This window comes from Mchenga conophoros, linkage group LG1, assembly GCF_057382185.1.
Source record: "Mchenga conophoros isolate Kocher_MC1m ecotype Shallow Benthic linkage group LG1, M_conophoros_male_GT1.1, whole genome shotgun sequence".
Classification (NCBI taxonomy): domain Eukaryota; kingdom Metazoa; phylum Chordata; class Actinopteri; order Cichliformes; family Cichlidae; genus Mchenga; species Mchenga conophoros.
In genome coordinates this window covers 36565326-36588572 of record NC_140526.1, presented here as the reverse complement: position 1 = coordinate 36588572, position 23247 = coordinate 36565326, and the positions used below count along the sequence as shown (strand labels likewise).

Below are 23247 nucleotides of genomic sequence, written 5' to 3'. Positions count from 1 at the left end.
CTTGTGCACATGAGGAAAGACACCAACTATAACTACAGAGGAGCCTTTCAACAAGGAACACCCAAAAAATAAAGCTGTGAACTGAAACAGCTAAATAATTTCAACTGTTTGTCACAAAATAAAAGTATGAGTACGGGTAAATTGTCCAAGGCACTCCTATGTTTATATTGAGGAAATCCCAAAAAGAAAACCTTGAAATGTGAATTACAGCAGAGAGAGACAGTTAAGGTACCACATTAGAAAATCTATTAAGCTCTAAAGTCTAAGGAGCTTGGAAAGAAAAGCGTCTGGACTTCTTTGAGTTGCTTGAAGATGTTTCGCCTCTCATCCGAGAAGCTTCTTCAGTTCTAAGGGTCAAATGGTGGAGAGTCCCAGATTTAAACCCAGTGCAAGTATCCCCCCCAAAGAGGGACAAAGGACCCCCTGATGATCCTCTACCTAATAACATGAGCCAAAGTGTGAAAGCGGGTGTGGGTCACAATCAGCCAGGGTTTCGGGTGAGCTCATTGCGAAACCTGGCCCCACCCTATCATGTGATTTCCTGAGGTCAGATGGCCCAGGATGTGAGTGGGTGTTAAGGCGTCTGGGAAGGGATCTCAAAACTGGATTATAGATGGCAGACAGTTGGTGTCGTAAACCACCGCCTCTGTTCAAAGATGGTCGCTCACAGTGGACGTAAATGGCTTCTTTCACTCCTCTTTAAAACCATCTGTCCTCTCTGTCCAAAATGTGAATGTTGGCATCCTCGAAAGAGTGACCTCCTTTGTCCCTCTTTGGGGGGAAACTGGGTTTAAATCTGGGACTCTCCACCATTTGACCCTTAGAGCTGAAGAAGCTTCTCGGATGAGAGGTAAAACGTCTTCAAGCAACTTAAAGAAGTCCAGACGCTTTTCTTTCCAAGCTCCTTAGACTACGATGACTGAGAACCTTCACAGACATTAAGCTCTAAAGTTTGCAACTACCTGCGCTGGCGGAGCTCTTGGGTTTACAGGCTGAGTCATCAAATGGACAGCTGCTGCGAACAATGCCACGGGGTCTGAAGGAAGAACTCATCTCCAAGTCAAGCTGAGGGAGGCAATCTTTGCTTCCCTTGGCACTTTCTGTCTCTGACACTACAAACACGAAAAACAATTACAATTTATGCACACAGCACAAAACACACCAACATTCTTTAAAAAAAATTAACTGCAGGACAACAAACAACTGAAAGCTTTGATGTTCATGAGAAACCAAAAGGAATGAATCATCTCTAGAGGAGACAGAAAGATCAAGGCAGAGGAAAGGGAAATCCCACGTGGCTACAATGCTGCCAAGTTAGGGTTTTTTTCCCACAGTTAAAGGCAAAGGAATATCAGGTGACATCAGATCAGACAGAATACTGACAGGAGCTGCAGTCGCTCTCCTTCTTGTCGTCTTTGTCAGGGGCAGAGTCCTGGCCAGCGGGGTCTCCTCTCCGCACCTCCTCTTTTGACAGGGAATTATAACCCAAGTCTGACTGATCACCTAAAAAAAAGAAGGAAAAAAAAAAGAGTACAACTTGGGTGAAAGACAAGGACAAACACAGGCAGTGGATTATCTGAATATCTAATTATCTACCTAGTAAAGCACAAAGTCACAGAAATACACATCACACACACGGAAAGTGTAAGCAGAGGGACAATTCAAGAACAAAGTTGAGGTCCAAGCCCTTTACTTCCAAGTACTTTACTATACACTGCATTGCGCTATGGGACTAAAATCTTACATGGACAGGAATCTACTGTAGCTTTACACTGTAGGAAGAGAGATACATGAAACATCTATGAGAGAATGAACCAGTGAGCCATTTTCTTCTCTTTATCTTCTCAGTTCTGCCTGGCACATTGTTAGTGCTGGGAGAAGGCAGAAAAAACAGCTAAGCTGTACTGGATAAAGGAATCCCCCCCGAGGCACGCAGAGATCTACAGTTACCATATAAAAACAAACTGCATTTTTACAGCTGCTAATGATTCTGACTGCTACGGCTCGAGGCTCACGCTTCCATCTGTCTCTAAAAGTTTTCGGGGTCCTCAGGCAACGAGCTGATTGATTCGTTCTCCTCTTTCATCCTCCACACGAGCCTTTGTGGCAATCACCTCTAAATAAACCATGAGGCTGCACAGCTCAGCTGTGATACAGCATAGAACAACTTGCAACTGACGGCGAGTAACACAACTCCAAATCCTGGAGAGTAATAACCAGTTAGCTGCACATGGAGGTCCTTCCCACCTGCTGTGCTGTGAGCTGTGTCTCACTCTCAATCTTTATGCACACGAGGCGACGCTTCCTGCTGAGGTGCCATCTCCATGATTAAAATGATTTCCGTAATCAAAAAGAATGCATCTCTGGATAATTACTCGCCATAATTGACAAAGACAAATCACTCAGTAGTGAGAGTGAGAGTAAAACTCGTGGGAAAAATGAGCAAGGAAATAGAAGTGGACTTTGATGTGCTGGATGGAGCAATGACACAGTGGAGGAAAGAAAGAGGAGAGGAAGTCACAGGGAGGAGAGCAAGAAACAGTAACACGTAACAGTGACAATGACGAGCAAAATAAAAAATGTTGCAGAGCAGCTAAGATAGATAACACAGACAAACGCAACCAGAATCAGACAAGGCTGACTGAGAGAGAGAGGGTTTACCTGGGTGGAGGGTGGCTTCTCTGAGCTCAAAGCCCCCACCGTGTGAGTGCGCCACCGGGGCCCTGGTGCCCAAGCTGCCGCCCCTACAGCCGACTGCATGCGAGGGCAACACAGGCAGGGCCAGAGTGAAGGCAGGTTAGGGACAGAGCAGAGCAGAAACCACAGCCGCAAAAACCAGGCGGCGATCATGGATGCACAAAAGGATTAACAGGAGGAAAAACAGGAAGCGGAGGAAGGGAGGTGTAAATCGAAGAGGGAAATGAGGAGTAAGTGAGTTGGTGAGTGGATCGAATGAGGAGGGAGGATGAAAGGGTGACAAAAAGAAAAGAAAAAGATGTTGAATAAGATGGCTGCTATTGAAAGATGGAGTCACGCAGCAACCATCTGAAGTGTACCTGTGCTAGATCTATCATCAGTGGGGTCTACTTTGATGGAGTCGGCGGCGTAGGGGCCCTGCTCGACCAGGTTAGTGTCGGCAGAGCTATCCAGGCTGCCGTGACTCACAGCGTCCAGGTCGCTGCCATCTGCCCAAAAACAACAAAGCGTTAAAGGAGGCTGGTGGCGTTTAAGCTCAACAAGACACAGCCGCTCTATTTTTACCTCTTTTTACATCAATTACACCAGTTTGGATTGCATAGAAAATTAATTATTTTGTGGGTGGAAAGAAAAACGTGTTTTCATTTCATGAAAATTAACTCATAAATATTTTAAATGAAAATTAATGATTACTTAAAATCACACTGGAGTATCTTTGCAGGCGTACAGATGCCCATTTTGAGCAACCATCACCCCTGTATTGGCACAGCTAGATGAGTGTGTGGAAAAATCTGCCTCTGTGGGTTCATTTATATTCTCAAATGTCCAAATGACTTTTTCCTTTGAAACAGGATTTTTGTTAAAAGACATTAAGTTTTGTTGATGTAGTAAACAGATTTCATACAGCACGAGCACCACGGCCTCCACAGAACAGCACAAACTGACTGACCAAAGAATAAAGAAGACCTCGATGCACAACTGAGTGAGATGATGTCAGTCTCTAATTTGTCAGACAGACACCACACAGGTCCTCAATTGGAAGCCTCACTGAATGGTACCCATAGGAGCCAGACCATGACGTTTCAGGAAATGTTCTTTCTCTCTTCCATGAAAAAGTCTTCATTTCTCTCACTCCAGCAACTCTGACTTAGTTCAAAGCAAAATATTTTTTTTTGAAAAGCATTTTGGGACTAGATTAAAAACAAAGCTGATGACGTGAATACGTAATGCTTCTTTGATCAGCACGAAGTCAGCACTGCACTAACATTGTCAATCTGCCTTTTATTACATAAAATTTAACACATCAGGTAACATAGCGTGCCACTGATAACACAGGAGTCATGGTTTATGAAAATGAGCCTCTGCATGTTTTTATGTATATTTATATCAGATTTTTTAATTGATTTTCTGTCTAACTTATGGCTCAGTCACACTAGAGTAAAAACAGGACAGAAACCTCCTCATGACTAGAAAAAAATCCATGGCTGCCTGGTGAGCTTCACTGAGTTTCTTTCATTGATTCATTCCAAGTAGTAGCAGCTACCCGCAGGGTGTCCAGAGGTTGAGCATGCAAGACCCTCAACATCTGGGTGACCCTTTATGAGTGCAAGGTGATTGCACAGGTTGCCTGGTGGGAGGCAACCTGTCTCCAAACAATCTGCAATCAGTCTCAGGCAGACTGGCAAAGTTTTGCAAATAACTGCTGTTGAGTTTGTAAAAACTGACAGATTACCAACATGTTGCAGTCTGGTTAGCTTCATATATAAAAGCAAGGTTGCTGATCACTCGATCATTTTGCAATAAAAATGCTGTCCTGCAGCAACTAGAGGAATTTCTCTTTCAAATCTGTGAGGTTCTGGTTGAACTCTGAATGTAAGTACTTCATTGGAATTTCTTTTAGGGGTGGGTTTGTTTCTGTCTGCGGGTCCACGCTTTGTGTTTTCGCCCTTTATGCGCTGATTCTAAAGCTGTTAGTTTGATGTCTCTCCAAACAATATTGACCGAACCAGCAGCAAAAGAAGATCCAAACTACGCTTCACATAAACATCGTCATGTTTGATGTTTGTCGTTCTTACTTTTACTGTTTTGCTTCGACCACGATGCACAGCTCTCTCTCACTCTCTCTCTGTATCAAGAACAGTTTCCCGTCTAAAAATCTGTTTTCTTCATTATTTGCTTGCTTGTTACGCACAAGTCTACCGTTGTTTACAGCTCTGTCGGCCGAGGTTTTTTTTTTCGTTTTATATACTTCCGAAAAGAAAACCTAATTTCTGCCGTTCAATACTGAACAAATTTAAACTTTTTAAAATTATGCAAAACGCTTAGCCGTGTCGCTAATAAAACCGCTGTAACTTCAGAGGTAATGTTCATGTGTTGATTAATGGTTTTCTTTCATTTTTTGATGTACTGCAGAATATTTTTATAAAATCCCAGGCCAGGAAAACCTTCATGTTTTTCTGTGTTTTATCTTCAGCTACTTTGACACAAAGGCATCTGCTGTGATGCTCACACCTTTGATAAAGTCTTGCGTGTGTCAGCTTCCTTTTTATAGATACAAAAATATGTAAATGTACTGATCTGAATTATAATATTTCTGACTGTCAAAATTTCCCAGATTCAAATAGAATTGAATCGAATCGAATCGAATTAAATCGAATCGTGGATCTTATCGCTTGGGGACCCTGTGAATTGGAATTGAATCGATTCTAGAAATCAGTGACGATACCCAGCCCTAATTTCTTTGTATGTAGACGGCAACAGATTTTTTTCACAAACAGACTGCATATAACTGCCAATTCACTCACATGTCCTATTCCCATTTTCATGCTTGAACGCATGACATTTCTTTGAGGTTGGCAACTGCACACGAGTAGTTACAGACACGGGCCCTTTGAAGAAAATCCAATTATATAAAACAGTGGTTGTAACAGTTCACTTGGGTTATACAATTTGCCCAAATTTCCTAAACTGTAAATTTATTAGCAGGATAATATCTAGTAATTTTGTGTTAATTATAAGGAAGACAGGCTCAGCTGTTGCACATAAAATTGATTCATTCTAATTAGCTATTAGCGTAGACTAAAGAGTTGTTTGACAGTGCACATGTAATGGAAATTTGTTGTGTACTATAAATAAGATATAGTGCAATTGTGGCTTGTGTGCTTCTTGTGCAAGGATGAGTGTGTGCTTGTTAAATGGGAACACACAGGAACCTTTGGCTCTTTCAGACTGAATCAGCACTGAACTGTGGAGAAGAACACAATGCACCCGTTGCTAACAGGCAGTATCTTAAAAAAGCAGGGATTAGCAGGCTGGGGATTAGCATGCAGTGAGTGTGCAGGTGTTCACTGGCATGCAGGGGAGTTCAATCGCATGCTGAGATAGCTGTGTTTTAGAGTTTCACCTTTCAACTGTAATATAGGTGCAAATTTAATTTTAGGAATGGTGGACAGGTAGAATTTGTTTTCAGAGCTTGACATTCATGGATGGGCAAGTCTGATAGAAAAATGTGAGGGAAGTTTGCTTGGGCTTACAGAAGGTCCAACTGAACTTACAGTCAGATGTTTTGCATGTACTGCTGATGTTTTTATTATTATGAGAAGAAAAATCAGTAGTGCTCCTTTTCTTCTCGGCTCATTGCAGCGGCATGTGAGTATTACACATCATTAGTTTTAGTTGCAGTCCTCTTTAATGTACTGCACCTGAGCTACTAATTAACCATCAAGCCTGGAAAGCAACATCAGCAGTGCATTTTTCCTGGAGTTTGGTTGTGTGTTCATGTTTGTCATTGAAATCATAAGTAGATTTAAGCAGGAAAAAATGCTAACGAGACAGTCTGTGGCTCTTGTGCTGCAAGCTGCATGCTCAGTGTGTCATCTGCTCTGCCTGCAATGCTACACTTACTGCTTTATTGCCAAATTTGATTAGTTACATCCAGATCTTGTGGAGTAACAGTATTCCAAGACTGAATGCAAATCACCAGGGGACGTGTCAGGTCAAGGACTCTGACTCTCTTCATTAAAGATGACAGACTAATAAGAGAAAAAGGGACATTTCTTTTCTCAGGAATGCAGACTGTTACTGATCACAGTTACCTGACAGAGGGCTCTGGGTGAGGGGTGCGTGTCGTCGTAGTGCCCGTTTGAACTGCGCCACGCCCAGTATGACATTTCTTAGCTTCATCCACAGGAAGTATCCTCCTCTGGTGCTGGAGGGCCATGTGCTCTCCAGTACCGCCTGGGCAAGGAGCAGGACAAAGAAAATGAGGACAGATGTGAGGATAGGATGACATCAGGAGGGGAAACAGATTCCTATCATATCATGAAAAGAAAAATGTTTGCTGCCAAATTAATTCAAAAATAAAATATTTTCATATTCTTCTCCTAAATGAGCGTGACAAGTCTGACGAGCGTCCGACTTGATTCAATTTATTTCGACTGAATATTTTGAAGTGACTGAACTGAAATAGGACCGATCTCTGTTCCATATAAACCCATCTTGAATGAATATTTCATCAAAGGCATTAACTGCACTGGTATTAGATCTACAGTCACACTCAAGATCAGAAGAGCAGAATTGCAGCTGTTGGTGACCAAGTCACGTTCAACAGGCTGATTGGGGGGGGGGGGGGGGGGCTCCCTGGAAAAATAACAATAATAATAAAGAAAAGTGATACGCAGCCGAACAGAACTGGGTTTATCACACCGTCGTTTTTTGTATGCAGGTTCAGAAGATTTCATTAAATAAGGTCGCACTACTGAGCTGTCAGCAGTGACAAGAGGGCTAGAGAAGAACCACATTTTGTATTCAAGGAAGAACTACTTTTTAGGCTGAACTGAATGGCATCGATGATGATATCCTGAGCAACATGAAAAAAAAAGCTTGACATTTTGTGAATTGTGCTTCGTGAGGGTAGTTGGAAGAATATGACCCTCATATTGCTCCAGTAAATGTGAAGCTACAGGCAGCAGACCGTTTAGTTGGGCTTAGTTTAAAAGAAACAGAAGAGCAAGTGGAAATGATACCCCATTTCTGCCAAGGGCTAAAAGAAAATCCCTCTGCTAACATCTCTGGAACTCATTAATTAAAACACTGCAGCTGTTTGTAAAGTTCATCACCTGCTGGTTCTAGTTTCATACTGACAGTTGAACTGGCTGAAAACAATATCCCATTTTACATAATTAAAAGATAAATGAGATTTAGTTTTAAATGAGATTGACTGACTTCTTACTCTGATATAACAGTCTGACTATGAACCCAGTCCAGCCTCGTGTAGTGCAAAGACAGATCCATATGAAAGAGCACTGATGACAGAGAACAGTTGGTATGGTTTGTCTAACCCACCGAGGCCAAAAATCTGCAAACATTAAAACCTGTTCAGTTTGCTGCTGTGATGTCAAAGCTCTTCTCACTGATCATGCAATGTCGCATTTATGCTGAATGAAAATCCTTTATTTATTCTTTGACATGTGACATACAGTGGGGCAAAAAAGTATTTAGTCAGCCACCGATTGTGCAAGTTCCCCCACTTAAAATGATGACAGAGGTCAGTAATTTGCACCAGAGGTACACTTCAACTGTGAGAGACAGAATGTGAAAAAAAAAATCCATGAATCCACATGGTAGGATTTGTAAAGAATTTATTCGTAAATCAGGGTGGAAAATAAGTATTTGGTCACCTCAAACAAGGAAAATCTCTGGCTCTCACAGACCTGTAATGTCTCCTGTAAGAAGCTTTTCTGTCCCCCACTCGTTACCCGTATGAATGGCACCTGTTTGAACTCATCATCTGTATAAAAGACACCTGTCCACAGCCTCAAACAGTCAGACTCCAAACTCCGCCATGGCCAAGACCAAAGAGCTTTCGAAGGACACCAGGAAAAGTATTGTAGACCTGCACCAGACTGGGAAGAGTGAATCTACAATAGGCAAGCAGCTTGGTGTGAAAAAATCAACTGTGGGAGCAATCATCAGAAAATGGAAGACGTACAAGACCACTGATAATCTCCCTCGATCTGGGGCTCCACGCAAGATCTCATCCCGTGGGGTCAAAATGATCATGAGAACGGTGAGCAAAGATCCCAGAACCACACAGGGGGACCTGGTGAATGACCTGCAGAGAGCTAGGACCAAAGTAACAAAGGTCACCATCAGTAACACACTACAACGGCAGGGAATCAAATCCCGCAGTGCCAGACGTGTTCCGCTGCTGAAGCCAGTGCATGTCCAGGCCCGTCTGAAGTTTGCCAGAGAGCACATGGATGATACAGCAGAGGATTGGGAGAATGTCATGTGGTCAGATGAAACCAAAGTAGAACTTTTTGGTATAAACTCAACTCGTCGTGTTTGGAGGAAGAAGAATACTGAGTTGCATCCCAAGAACACCATACCTACTGTGAAGCATGGGGGTGGAAACATCATGCTATGGGGCTGTTTTTCTGCCAAGGGGACAGGACGACTGATCCGTGTTAAGGACAGAATGAATGGGAGATTTTGAGCCAAAACCTCCTTCCATCAGTGAGAACTTTGAAGATGAAACGAGGCTGGGTCTTCCAACATGACAATGATCCAAAACACACCGCCCGGGCAACAAAGGAGTGGCTCCGTAAGAAGCATTTGAAAGTCCTGGAGTGGCCTAGCCAGTCTCCAGACCTCAACCCCATAGAAAATCTGTGGCGGGAGTTGAAAGTCCGTGTTGCTCGGCGACAGCCCCAAAACATCACTGCTCTCGAGAAGATCTGCATGGAGGAATGGGCCAAAATACCAGCTACTGTGTGTGCAAACCTGGTAAAGACCTATAGTAAACGTTTGACCTCTGTTATTGCCAACAAAGGTTATGTTACAAAGTATTGAGTTGTATTTTTGTTATTGACCAAATACTTATTTTCCACCCAGATTTACGAATAAATTCTTTACAAATCCTACCATGTGGATTCATGGATTTTTTTTTCACATTCTGTCTCTCACAGTTGAAGTGTACCTCTGGTGCAAATTACTGACCTCTGTCATCATTTTAGGTGGGGGAACTTGCACAATCGGTGGCTGACTAAATACTTTTTTGCCCCACTGTAGGTACAGATCATTGCATGCTCCCCTGCCCTGGGCAACTTCAAGTATTTCATTTATTTAAATTAAATGTATTTATTTTTTTATTTTCAGTTTAGTTTTCTATAGCTATGGATCACCTCAGGTTCTGCTGTTTTTTTACTTTTTTATATGGAACTATATGAATTTAATAGGGAATGAAGGGCAGAGTTAATATTTAAGCATGCTTATGCAGATTTCTCATTCCCATACTTGGACTTCAAACACCTACAGAAGCATAAAAGAGGAAGAAAACCCACCTGTAACTGTGAACACAAAGCTTGTGCCAGAGTACAACTCTGCCACCTCCTGCCTCCAGGCCATCTATTTCTAAGGGAAAATATGATCCTCTCAGGTGTCAAAACACTACCCTTAGTAACCTTTACTGCAGCCTTGCCTCTTGACAGTCTGCTCCCACATCAGCCAATTTACTTTTATGCTCCCTGGTTCAGCAGACCAGGGGCAGGTTACAGTGATAACAGGGATGTGGTTCATCCTGACACCTGCGGGTGATCGCACACCGTGTCACACAACCTTGGGGGTAAGCCGCAAATGTCAGCGATGTTTTCTTTTATCTGAATCTGAGTGTCTGTTTGCCATTGTAGCCATTGCTACAATGAAGTGCCTCTGCTTTGTGAGTGCCACCAAGAGACAGATGATTTTTACTGACTGTGCAATGAGCACAGCAGTGTGATTATCTGAATGCAATTATTTATGCGACTGCTTGTGAATCATGAATAAACAATCAACAAGGTTGCAATCAGTATGCCTTATTATCATCCAAATTCCTAAGCTATGTTTATCCAGAAGATCAAATTTGAGAAACTGCATTCAATCTGGGGCTTCAGAGGTCACTCAGAGGTCATTTCCTCTCTGCATCTTAATCTTTGCTTTTATTTATTCCTTCAGTCATATTAAATATGACATTTACTAAAACAAATACTTTTTTCATAATGTGGCCGGTAACCTGATTGATTTCTACAGTAACCAATTCTCCAGACTTTTATTACTCTGCCTCAGTCTGCACATTTATCCATCACTGCTGACAAAAAACAAGTTTCTTATTTGACAGTCGCTCTATAAATTGCCAGTTGGCTGTCATTGGTGTGTCCATGCACTAGTTAAAGTTGCAGTAAAATCAGCAGATTATTTATAATGTGCGAACAAAACAGATGGCAAGCTCAGGGGAGCAGGGAGGACAGCAACAGTGTTTGCATGTCCCAGCATTCACGTGGATCCGTTAGACAACGCAGAGCAGTTGATATCAGTGAGAGTCATAGCCTATCCATTTTTAAAACAACAAAGTGTAAATTTGTTGATAGATTAATTTCACACAAGTTCTGCCTTCATTATCATCAGCAGTACCACTGTACCTTGTTATAGTAACCATACGTTATGGCGTTGGGGTGGACTCCAGCCTTCTTCATCTCAAAGAGGACCCTCACTGCCAGGACAGGCTGCCCATACTGTCCACACAGCTGCATCAGAACCCGGTAGCAGACCTGCATGTGGATTGTTTGGGCAGAAATACTACAGACTGAAAAACAGACTGTGCAAGTGTGTTTGGACATCTTGAATCAAAAGACTGTAAACAAAATCTCCCACTGTTTTTAAACTGGATGTGATGAGTGAGGAGTGGACGACTGTGTAACTGAGGCTGGCAACTTTGTAATCACACAATCGAGCAATCAAGGATATCTTTTTTTTTTTATACTAATGGTAAATAAATGGTAAATGGCCTGTATGTGTATAGCGCTTTTCTAGTCCGTAAGGACCCCAAAGCGCTTTACACAACCAGTCATCCACCCATTCACATACACATTCACACACTGGTGATGACAAGCTACATTGTAGCCACAGCCACCCTGGGGCGCACTGACAGAGGCCATGAGTACCATCACATGAAAAATTTACTTCATGCTGTATTCCACATGATCTAAAACTAGCAAATGAGTCTATAAACTCATCAGAAAAGTGTAGACTTTTCTTTCCTTCCCGACAGTTAGAGAAAATACATGTTTACGGCACTTCTGTACTGGCTTCACTATTTAGATCTGGAGGCTTTGTCAAAGTTTCATACACAGTCTATGATCAACAGTTAGCAGGTAATTTGGGGCAACAGCTGATGTACCTCATCAGGGGGCTGTAGCTTCTTCGCCTGCATCTTCCTGAGGACGTCGTAGGCTGTGCGAAGCGCTCGCACCTTGGAGTGGCACACCTTCACGTATGCTGGCAGGCAGATGAACCACAGGCCGTAGCAGTGACGCAGCAGGCACTTGGACCACAGCTGAGGAATGGATGAGTACTTTTTAGCAATCTTCTGGGCTGATTTGATCTCCTGTGGATGAAAAATAGAAGCAGAAATTATGCATAATTCGGTCTCGGGGACATGTCGAATTCACACAGGAGATAATGGCAAATGAAAATTACCTACGCTACTGTCTCATGTCAGAAAAAGCTGCAAGGAAACCATGTCAACAAGACAAAAACTTCTACTTGCATCTTTTTTAAATCTGTGGATTGCTTGAAGATGTTCAGTACTGTGTGCTTAATTATCAAGTATCAACTTTAAATACTGACTCTGTAAAAGGAAATGTTTTTTGATGGTCTTACTTGCTATCAGCCTTGTAAAATTTTGGAGATTCTTGGAGCATGTTTGGACGTGTAGGTAAAGCAGCATGTATTTTTGCCTTATTTATAAGCATAAATAAATCAGTATGAAAATCCAAATGAACCCATAAATTGCAGTGTTACAAAAAACATGTTTCTGTTGTGCTGACCTGCTTGGTGCGTCTAAACATGGGGGCAGGGCTGGTGGGACAGCTGTGCCTGGCAGCGAGGCGGGAGGAGGGCGTCTGCAGACCCTCCATGGGGTCAAACAGATCTAAACTCAACACTGGGAAACCATCATACCTAATGAAAAACACACATTCACACATTAGTGAAAGAGGGCACACAGTTATTTACATGCATACAAAGTGGGTTGGCATCCATCAGGCTGGAGCCTAAACACCCTGTGGGGAATGGTTGCTTCCAAGGTTAGAGTGACATCAATACAAAACCTTTTTTGTAATTGTCTACAAAGAGAGCTAATAAAAAAATGTGGAAAACTGCTGGTCATTATGGATTATGATTGGGACATAACTTAAGTGCTTCTGAAAAAAAATAATAAATTATTCAGAATGAGGCATGACTGCAGAATACAAATATTCAGCTCCACACGGTCCAGCAGCAGAGTTCAGTCTTGGTCCTCACTTTGACAGCTCAACTCCTGCTGGTCCTCAGTCAGCTATTGAAAAGAAAGAACTAACCAAATTGAAACTTAATCTATTGTTCAGATTTTTCCCTGCTGTTAGCTGTGAGAATTTCCAGTTCATCTCAAGGAAGGACATCTAGTAGGAGGATTGTACTCAGCAGCATATTTGTATTTCTTTCCAAATTTAAAACAAATATTACTCGTCATTTGTGCACAACATTCGACTTTGTTATTCAAAAATGTCATGCAAACAAAAACATGCAGACATCACAGAATGAAACTAGAACAAAATACTATATACACCATGTGCACAATTATTAGGCAAGTGAAAGATTCATTTTACTATGGAACAAATCCAGTCCTCTCAGTCAAGCCAAATTGTTAATAAACCTAAAAACCTGAATGTTTAACAAAGGAAATGTTACACACTCTTTTGTTTAAAACCCAAATTTTCCCGTCGTACTTGTTTATTTTCATTTTGTACAGGAAAGATAACACACTGTACAATACCTTGTGCAATACTTTTTGTAAATAGTCAACAGTGCAATAGACTCAATACTTGAAATGTGCAATTCACTTGTATTTTTATTTTTTATTCCTATTTATTCTATTTATCCCCTTTGTATATTTTATTTATATTTGTCTCTGTATTTATATATGTGTGTGTGTGTGTGTGTGTGTGTGTGTGTGTGTGTGTGTGTGTGTGTGTGTGTGTGTGTGTGTGTGTATATATATATATATAACAGTTCTGTAACTGTAACTTCGGTCGTTGCTGTGCTTTTTTTGGAAGTCGAATTTCCCAGAGGAACCCACCCGAGGGATTAATAAAGTTCTATCTTATCTTATCTTATCTTATCTTATCATTTAATTAGCAAAGATAACATAGGCAGTCAGCCTATGGATGAAAGATGACTGCCATCAGCCTTTCATCCATAATCTGTCAATTTTTTTGTGCAGCAGCAGCCACAACCTGCCAAATGCTTAAAGAGGTATACTGTCTTCCCTGTTTGTAAATCTTAAGCTTCAGAAGGGCTAACAAGGAAGAGGGCTGTGTCATTATTATCATCTTTGAGACCTTTACTGGGTAGCCAAGCGCTGGAGTACTTGTTTTCATGCAGTTCAATGCACCATCATATGTACTCAACAGTCTTATTAAATGCTGCTAACTTTTTTCTGTACCACTGCTTGAAGAAAGTATCCTTTAGGACCTGGCAATAGGTTTGGGAGTTTATTTTAAGTTCATCTTCAATGGTGCAACTAGCTCATCCTTGATAATAGCAGCCCAAACCAGTGCACCTCCTCCACTTTGACTCTTAGTACCCTTTAACCATTCGTGATCGAGTTATGATCCCATCTATCTGGTCCATCAAGAGTCACTCTCGTTTCATCTGTCCATACAGCCTTTGAAAAATGTGTCTTCAGATATTTCTTTGCCCAATCTTAACATTTCTAACTTGTGTGTCTTGTTCAGTGGTGATCGTGTTTCAGCCCTCCTTACATCAGTCATGTCCTTGAGCAATGAACATCTCGTAATTCTGGACACTCCAGGTAGATTGCAGTTCTGGAGTACAGTGGTACTAGAGGATAATGGCTTCCTGGTAGCGTCACGTTTAATCCTTAAGTCTCTTCCAGTTAATTTGCATCTATTCTATCTATCTATCTATGCACCCCCATTCCTCCATTGGAAATGTAACTGTACTTCCATAAGTACAGTTTGTACCTGTAGCATAGTGGATGCTCCTCTCCCTCGGGCAGAGGAGGCAGCTCTGGAGGCGTGATGAAGACTGTGTGCTCACTACGCTGGGATTCATCAATCTCTATAAGCCGGGTCTCCTCCGGCCTGTCGCTGTCCACCTGCAGAAAAGAAAACACAAACATGAAGGAATGTGTGCAGGTCGTGAGACTGTGACCTGTCATCTATGACACCTGAAGGCAGTATGAAGCACCCCGTCTGACAGATCGGAAATTCCATATAGATCTTGATGTTATGGCCTATAATAAGTCTTAGCAAACATATCTTTGCCCAGTATTATTCCAAAACAGCTGATTCTGTTGGCAGGATTGTTACAGAATGAGTGTCAGAGCTGAGGAATGATGACAAAGAGTGACCTAGATTTTACTGCTTCCCTTTCCTTGCTTTTTTAAAGGATTATTTTTATACTTATGTTTCATTAGCAAACTGTTTAATGGCAGAACACAATATGACATCTGAGTGGAAAGTATCATCAGAATTGTTGTTATAATCATTACAACATACCAGAAGGGACTCAAAAATAACTATAATTACTGTTAGTGGTTTAAATGCCTCATTTCATGACATTCAATGTCATTTTAGCCCATTAAGGAGCTGCTCTTCAACTGAGTTGAGAGTCTAAGGGATAGAGGTTGTAATGTAAAGTACAGATTTTGAAGCCTTGTGTGTCTTAATATAACAAGGATACAAAAATAAAACTGATTTAATGTGACTTTGTTAAGTATTGGTGTTCTTGTTCAATTGTATGTCTGTTGTATTAGTGAGCAAATCCACTGAGAGTCTCAAATTCCTTGCTTGGCCAAAAAAGCTGATTTTGAAGTAAACAATGCTTTGAAAGTTTGAAAACTTGGAAGCTAGTTAAACACTGACATTTTTTCCCTCCTCATCTTTTCCATGTGTTTTTACTGTTTTCCATTTGGCTGAGGTCAGTGTCACTACAGCTATCATGAGCTGATACCTGGACCCTACAGAGATTGCACAGGCAGTTTAACTCCTCCAGCATGGCACATCGATACCTGCCAAGGTTTGCTGCCTATCCCAGCACAGTCTCAAGACTCCAGTGCTGGGACAGTTAATCAAGGAGAGCTGGACAGGGCCGTAGGAGGTCCTTAACCCATCAGCACGACTAGTATCTGCTCCTTAGTGCATGAGGGAACGGGATAAGCACTCCCAGAGTCCTACAAAAGGGACCTCCAGCAGGCACGTGATGTGAATGTTTCTGAGAAAACAATCAGAAACAGATATGACGTTCATAAGGGGGGCCTAAGGACCCAGTGTTCTCACTGCCCAGCATTGACCTAACTGGCATTTGTCATAGAATACCAGAATTGCCAAGTCTACCACTGGCGCCCTGTGCTTTTCAAAGATGAGAGCCTGAGCACATGTGACAGGTGTGAAAAGGTCTAGTGAAGCCGTGGAGAACATATGTTGTCTGTAACATAGTTCAGGTGATGGGTCAGTGACGCTCTGGGGAGGCATATCCATGGAGGGAATCACAGACCTCTACAGGCTATGCAATGGCACCTGACTGCCATTAAGTACTGGGGTAAAATCCTTGGACCCATTGTCAGACCCAATACCCAATACTTTTGAGTATCAGCAAAATTGACTAACCTGCTGAATCATTTTTCACTTTTGGGGTATCCTTAAATTCAGCCCTCTGCAGTTTGTTCATTTCTATTTCTATCGAACAATGTGGCATCCTTTCATTCCTAACACGTTACTCAGTCCATATCAATTCCATATTGTGTAGCAGCTTTATAATATGGACTGAATATTGTGTTTGCAAAATAGAATGGACAGATGGATGCACAGACAACCCAGAGGGCTGTGGGCGCAGAAGCTCAATAAATACAGAGTAAAGATCACTCATCCCACGCAACAAGGACATAAACTCAGTCAACACCCTCTCCTCCTTTATATATATCAACGGACACTGGAACAACTTTTCTGTGCAAGCCATCACCTAGAACAACAGTTAGTTCAGTAGCTTTCTATTCAGTAACACTGCAACTCAATTTACAACTCTTACAGGGTTAACTAGAGTCAACATCTGTTGTGGTCTGTGTCTGGATTTATCTGACATAAATGGTTTAAAGTAAGAAAAGATGAGGCAGAAAAAACAGGTCATTTGTCGATTCTTAATGTTCGCCTTGAGGCAGCTGCATCGTTGCAAGCGGCAAGTTGATTTGGCTGAAATTATTCCCCATTTCAAAGTGAATACAAAAAACATTTCTATGAAATCTGATTATTTTGGGATTGTGTTAATGCATTCACTATCTACATATACAGCGGGGAAAATAAGTATTTGACACATCAGCATTTTTATCAGTAAGGGGATTTCCAAGTGGACTATTGACACAACATTTCCACCAGATGTTGCCATCAAGCCAAATATTGACGTCATACAATCAAATCAGAACATATAAGTATACAAGTTAAACCATAATAAATAAAGTGAAATGACACAGGGAATAAGTATTGAACACACTTTATTCAATACTTTGTAGAAAAGCCTTTGTTGGTGATTACAGCTTCTAGACGCCTCTTGTATGGATAGACCAGTCGTCTGCATTGCTCAGGAGTGATTCTGGCCCATTCTTCCACACAAACGGTCTTTAAATCTTGAAGGTTCCTTGGGCCTCTTTTATGAACTTTAATCTTCAGTTCTCTCCATAGATTTTCTATGGGATTTAGGTCAGGTGATTGACTGGGCCATTCAAGCAACTTGATTTTCTTTCTTTGAAACCACTTCATTGTTTCCTTGGCCTTGTGTTTGGGATCATTGTCTTGCTGAAATGTCCACCCTCTTTTCATTTTTAGCTTCCTGGTAGATGGCAGCAGATTTTTATCCAGAATGTCCCGGTACATCTCTCCATTCATCCTGCCTTCAATAATATGAAGTCTGCCAGTACCCCTTGCTGAAAAGCAGCCCCTAACCATGATGCTTCCACCCCCAAACTTGACTGTTGGTATGGTGTTCTTGGGGTGGTGAGCAGTGCCATTTCTTCTCCAAACATGGTGTGTAGAATGACTGCCAAAAAGTTCAATTTTGCTTTCATCTGACCATACTATAGTCGTCCAATAATCCACAGGCTTCTCCAAATGCTGTTGCGCAAATTTTAACCGAGCCTTGACATGCTTTTTGTTCAGCAATGGAGTCTTGCGTGGTGAGCGTGCATGGATGCCATGGCGGTTCAGTGCATTGCTTATAGTTTTCTTTGAAACAACAGTACCTGCTGATGCAAGGTCTTCCTGAAGTTCTGTCCGAGTGGTTCTTGGCTCTTGGAGAACCCTCCTGATTATTCTTTGGACTCCTCGGACAGGGATCTTGCGTGGAGCACCTGATCGTGGCAGGTTTATGGTGAACTGATGCACTTTCCATTTCCGGATAATGGCCCCCACAGTGCTCACAGGAACATTCAGCATTCTGGAAATGCACCTATAACCATTCCCATCAAAATGCTTTTCAACGATAAGATTACGAAGATCTTGAGAGAGTTCTTTGCTTTTACCCATCATGAAGTCTTTCCTGTGTGCCTTCTGGGTAATGAGGAGCCTTTATAGGCCATCAATTAGGACTAAAGCAGCTGATATCAATTAGTACTGATAGGGGACAGGATTTCTCTATCAATACTGACAGATTTCAGGTGATCTCCTGGCTTTCTATGTCATTTTGCCCCTTGTTATCTCCATGTATTCAATACTTATTCCCTGTGTCATTTCACTTTATTTATTGTGGTTTAACTTGTATACTTATATGTTCTGATTTGTTTGTATGACGTCAATATTTGGCTTGATGGCAACATCTGGTGGAAATGTTGTGTCAATGGTCCACTTGGAAATCCCCTTACTGATAAAAATGCTGATGTGTCAAATACTTATTTTCCCCGCTGTATACTACCTTCTTTTTCTTTGAACAATTTTTTCATAGCATACTTCAGCCTTGGAAGACCACCTGATTTATTAATATACAAGGACCATGATCAGTTTGATTTACACATTGAAAGATGAGCATATCATGCCAAAGTCAGCTTAAGGTATAAACTGGCTCTATAGAATCTCTCATAACGGTTTGTCCCACTGTCAGTCTGTTTGGCTCAGATACATAGCAAGGAGACTACACTCAGCATTTGGTGTTATGTTATTGTAAGGCTGAGTTTCCAAGACCATATCTACAACCGTATCTCTTTATCGAATGATAAAAGATTATAGGTGCCCACTGATGGGGAAAAAAAGGTGTTCTGATTTTTATTAATGAGGCCAGAAACAAATCTATGTGGGCAAATGAAACAACAGCATAATGGTCCTCATTTATCATTTTCATCAGTGACATTTGGAGTTAGTGCAAAGATTTTACTACAGCCATACTGGTAGGGCAGACAGATAAGACAAAGTGAATCTTAAATCAGAGGGTCTGAGCTTTATGGTGGATTTAAAACACCCAGTGTCACAGAGGGAAGCATCGTAAATTGAGAAGTGCTTAATGACAGGCTTTGGCGCTACAGGCAATGATTTTCTTCAAGCTGGAAAGAAGGGAGGTGAAGTACTTGCTTAAAGTTCATAATTTAGTCTAGTTATTCAGATGGTAATTAAAGTTTGATAACAACCTCAGTCAAAGCAGTGGAGTGTGGGAGTGTCTCTTCCTTAGTGCTGTCTAAAGAAGGCTTTCATTATTCTTCTTTTGTCCATTAAAGAACATCAGAGGCCAACATGATTTTCTGTGCTGCTTCTATGGGCACATTTTAAAACACAGGAGTAAAAGCAGGAGCTGTCAGTTTTTCAAGGGTTTCTACAAACCCCCTTAGGTAAGATGTAGATGAGAGAGTTTGGTAAGAGTATAGCGACAAACCCAGTGGAGAGGGTTTTTAGGATTTTATATTGCTTTGTACAATAGCAATGCTGCTAGCATTAGCCATGTGGCTAACCATGATTAGCAATACAAGTCAGAGCATCAGTGTTCCCTGCCAAGCAGCTATCCAAACATATCACCACCCAGAAAGCAGAACTTGTACTTATCCAATTCACATCCAAATTATACTAACTCTGTGAAAAGCCAAGAAGTGTATTTTCCCAAAATGTCAAACAACTTCCTTTAAATAAACACTCTGTGACTTCGATGTGGCACCATGCTCCCAAGAGGTTCTTTCCGTCCATATTTTGGATATTTTGAAATTCTGCTGTGAACTGTTTCCAGCTATAAAACAAAACATTCAGGTGGCAGGAAATCGGGGTATTATAAAAACTACTGGGAGCACGTATTTGCAGACACACTCCACATTCAAAAAGTAACATTAGTTTTTACCAAAACCCTGAACAGTTTCAAATTCACGGAGAGCTGTCTAATTAGGGCATATGGACAAATGTTTCAATGTGATGAATAGATGAGAAATTTAGAAAAAACTGATTTATCAATCTCTACATGAGCAGTGCTTCTTTAATAATGTGTATACCTTTTAAAGAGTTACTGTTACCGAGGTCTTAATACTGCATGTAATACTGCATAGAATCCCATGACTCTTTGTTTGATATTATCTTTCTTGCATAATTACTACTAGTGTTTTTGTCTTTTGGATTTAATTAGTTTTGCTGCTACAGCAAACATCTTGCCCTCAGGGATGTGTAGACTTTAACCTTATCTTCATGTATGGGACTCCTGTGTGTGGGCTGAGAGATGCACTGCGTTTTGTCTCCTAGAGAGTAGATAACGTCATCCACATTGCCACAGTGCAGAGACAGTTTAAGGGATTTAATCGCCCGTAGAAGTGACGCACAGGCTGCATCAGGAAACACAGGCTCCAGTGCAGGTCTGGGAAAACAGGGAGGGGAGGATGTGGATCCTGGCCTCTGTATTCACTTTCATTTTGTCTCAATTACAGCCAGAGCACACACACACAATGCAAGGACAGCAAAGACTATTTCAAAGTCAGTTATAAATGTCACCTGCAAAAACCAGTGACCCAAAGATGCGACTTAGGAAGCAAAGCGGTTTGGTAGTCTTTAAAACAGCAAACACACAAAACTGAACCACAAATATGGTCTGATACGGGGACACACCCCATGAGCACATGAGGTCAACCTACTCAAAGTGCTCCCAATGGAAAAAAGGAGATGGACTGAGAGCAACTCCGAGTCTTCACACTGTCACACGAAAAAATGTGAGCCTAGTGGAAGAGCAAAGAACTAACTTCAAGCTCTGTTAGCGCTTCAGAAATCACTGAAGCGCTAAAAACCCTTACTCACTAGACTCATGAAAAATTGAAGGAAGAAATCTTCGCAGAAAACTGCACACATGGATTTTCCATGATACGGTGCATTCACTATCTCGGGACAAATTGCTGTGGCAGCAAATTTAATGTGGATGTGGGAGAATTTTCATTAAAAATAGAGAATGTGTAAAAAGGCTCTACAGCTTGGATCATAAGGAACTAATTTAAATGACACAAGAATACGTGGGCGGGATAACATGAAAGCTTAAATCATATCTGTATGGCTGGAGGGTTTTCTAAGAGCATTGAGACAAAGCTGTTTCCAATTATGACTCAAAATAATTTGGTTACATTATGAGTATCATGTAGTAGGTTTGGGCCATATTTCAGTCACAGGGTATGTAGAGGTATTTAGAGATCTGGCTGCTACGATTTTAAGCACCATCATTACATTGATGGATCTCAATTAGACTGGTATGGAGTTGTTGTATTGAGAGCATGCATTGTAGTGCAGCAGTAGCTACTGATGTATCATTCAAGTGAGCGCAGAGAGCTGTTAAAATACAATTCCAAACAGTAAACATATTCTACTTTAACAATACATTGTGAAATTTTTCACTAAAGAAGCTAAAACGTCCAATTTGGACATGCCCCTAGAATTTCCTGATCAGTTTAAATTAAAACTTGAACCATCAACTAGTCAAAAAGTAAAAACTATCCAGAGTGCGGCTAATGTTGGCAGTACTAGCACCAACAGCCTTCTTTCTTTGGAAAGACAGGAAAGTGAACATGATGTTGCACAATAAGCTGTAATACCATTTAGAATAGCTACAGAGCCAAATGTTATCTACTGCAGTTTTTTTTTTTAATCCTATTTCTGATGACAGTGAAGGCAGCAAAGGTTAATTGTCTGTCTGCTAATTCCTCAAATCCATTGCTACAATGACTTCTATCTAAGCTTTTAGGGGTTCTTTTCATTTGCTGGTTGTTTTTTTGTGGGGTGTTTTTTTTTTTGGTTTTTTTTGTTTTTTTACACACCATCATCACACACCATGAACCCTGTTGAAATATCAGGAAGTAATAAGAGTATGAAAAAGTAAAGACCACCCAAGCTTACCATACACCATGCACAATTCCTCTATCTGTAAACAAAATGTTTCAGAATAGGTGAGAATAAAAATAGACTTACCTTGCCTCCTTTATCTGCACCCCGCTCTGAATTGTAAAGCTGTTCACAAGTGGAGGCAGAAAGGAAGAGAGAAAGGGAAACTCAAGAAGGTTTGGTTGAAGACAAGTGAAGTGACACAGAGAAGAGGGAAATCTGCTAACACTACTGTAAGTGGAACACAGTGGGGGTCCACTGAGAAAAGAAATGCCAGAAAAGAAAAGGGCTTTTTTTTTCCCCCTCTACTGCATCAAAATGAATATGTATGCATGTGATATAGCATTCTCTTGTATAAAATAAAAAAGCTCACTTTATCCACACAGTCATCAAAGAAGGCCAGGCTGGCGTCTTTGTCGCTGACAAAGGAGCACTCTTCGATAAAGCGGATGAACATCTGGGTCTTCGTCATTAGGGAGTAGAACTTCTGGTGTGAGCGGTCGCGGCTCTTCAAGAACCCTGAGGGGAGAAACATAGATGAGTTATTAAACATGGTAGTAACCTTACTTTGCCGAGATCTAACATGTCAGTGTAATAACTGAAAGATGATTTGAGATTACAGTGGGTTTACCTTTATAGAAGATCTCACTCTAACTTCTGAAAAATGGTGAGCAGTCACAAGAATAATTTAAAGACTTCTTCAAAAGGTGTGTGAGTGTGTGGTTAAAGAACCCATTATTCTAGAACAAGCTGTATGTATACTGCATCCATTTGTCTTGGTTTGGATAATGCAAGCCACAATGTTGTTAGTGTAATGGCCAATACGGGATGTGCAACAACGTGGTGAAAAACTTCCATAATAGATGCTGAAAGCTTCTAATAAGTCACTGAGTAATAAGTCACTGCTGTTATGAGACTCAGAATAGGATGGATGGTTTCTGGCTCACAGCACGGATGTGGAAGCCAAACACTTCCTGCAGTTGATAAATATTTTAATCATGACCACTTGCAATTTGGGCCTGTTCCGGTCAGTTTCAGGGTAGCCTCACGATACCATTCTCTATGTCCTTCACTACATTTTAAAACATTGGCCTTAAAAATTAGTCCACTTACCGATTACTTAAAAAAACAACAACAAAATCTTTAA

At 41.2% G+C, this 23247-nt stretch overlaps 1 protein-coding gene across 5 annotated transcripts in view; it reads right to left on the bottom strand.

The window, feature by feature from the left end:
- LOC146583734 (C-myc promoter-binding protein-like) overlaps positions 1–23247 on the bottom strand; it is a 90242-nt gene that overhangs the window by 15843 nt on the left and 51152 nt on the right. For 2 of the 5 annotated variants that reach the window (XM_085276612.1, XM_085276603.1), the window contains 11 exons: positions 22474–22619; positions 22188–22226; positions 14757–14890; positions 12561–12693; positions 11912–12118; positions 11154–11282; positions 6792–6933; positions 3057–3185; positions 2662–2754; positions 1384–1503; positions 963–1112 (listed from right to left, as the gene is read on the bottom strand). In XM_085276612.1, coding sequence (XP_085132738.1) covers positions 963–1112; positions 1384–1503; positions 2662–2754; positions 3057–3185; positions 6792–6933; positions 11154–11282; positions 11912–12118; positions 12561–12693; positions 14757–14890; positions 22188–22226; positions 22474–22619 — 1422 coding nt within the window. The remainder of the gene's footprint in view (positions 1–962; positions 1113–1383; positions 1504–2661; positions 2755–3056; positions 3186–6791; positions 6934–11153; positions 11283–11911; positions 12119–12560; positions 12694–14756; positions 14891–22187; positions 22227–22473; positions 22620–23247) is intronic. The other 3 variants (XM_085276630.1, XM_085276622.1, XM_085276640.1) reach the window with 3 other exon arrangements.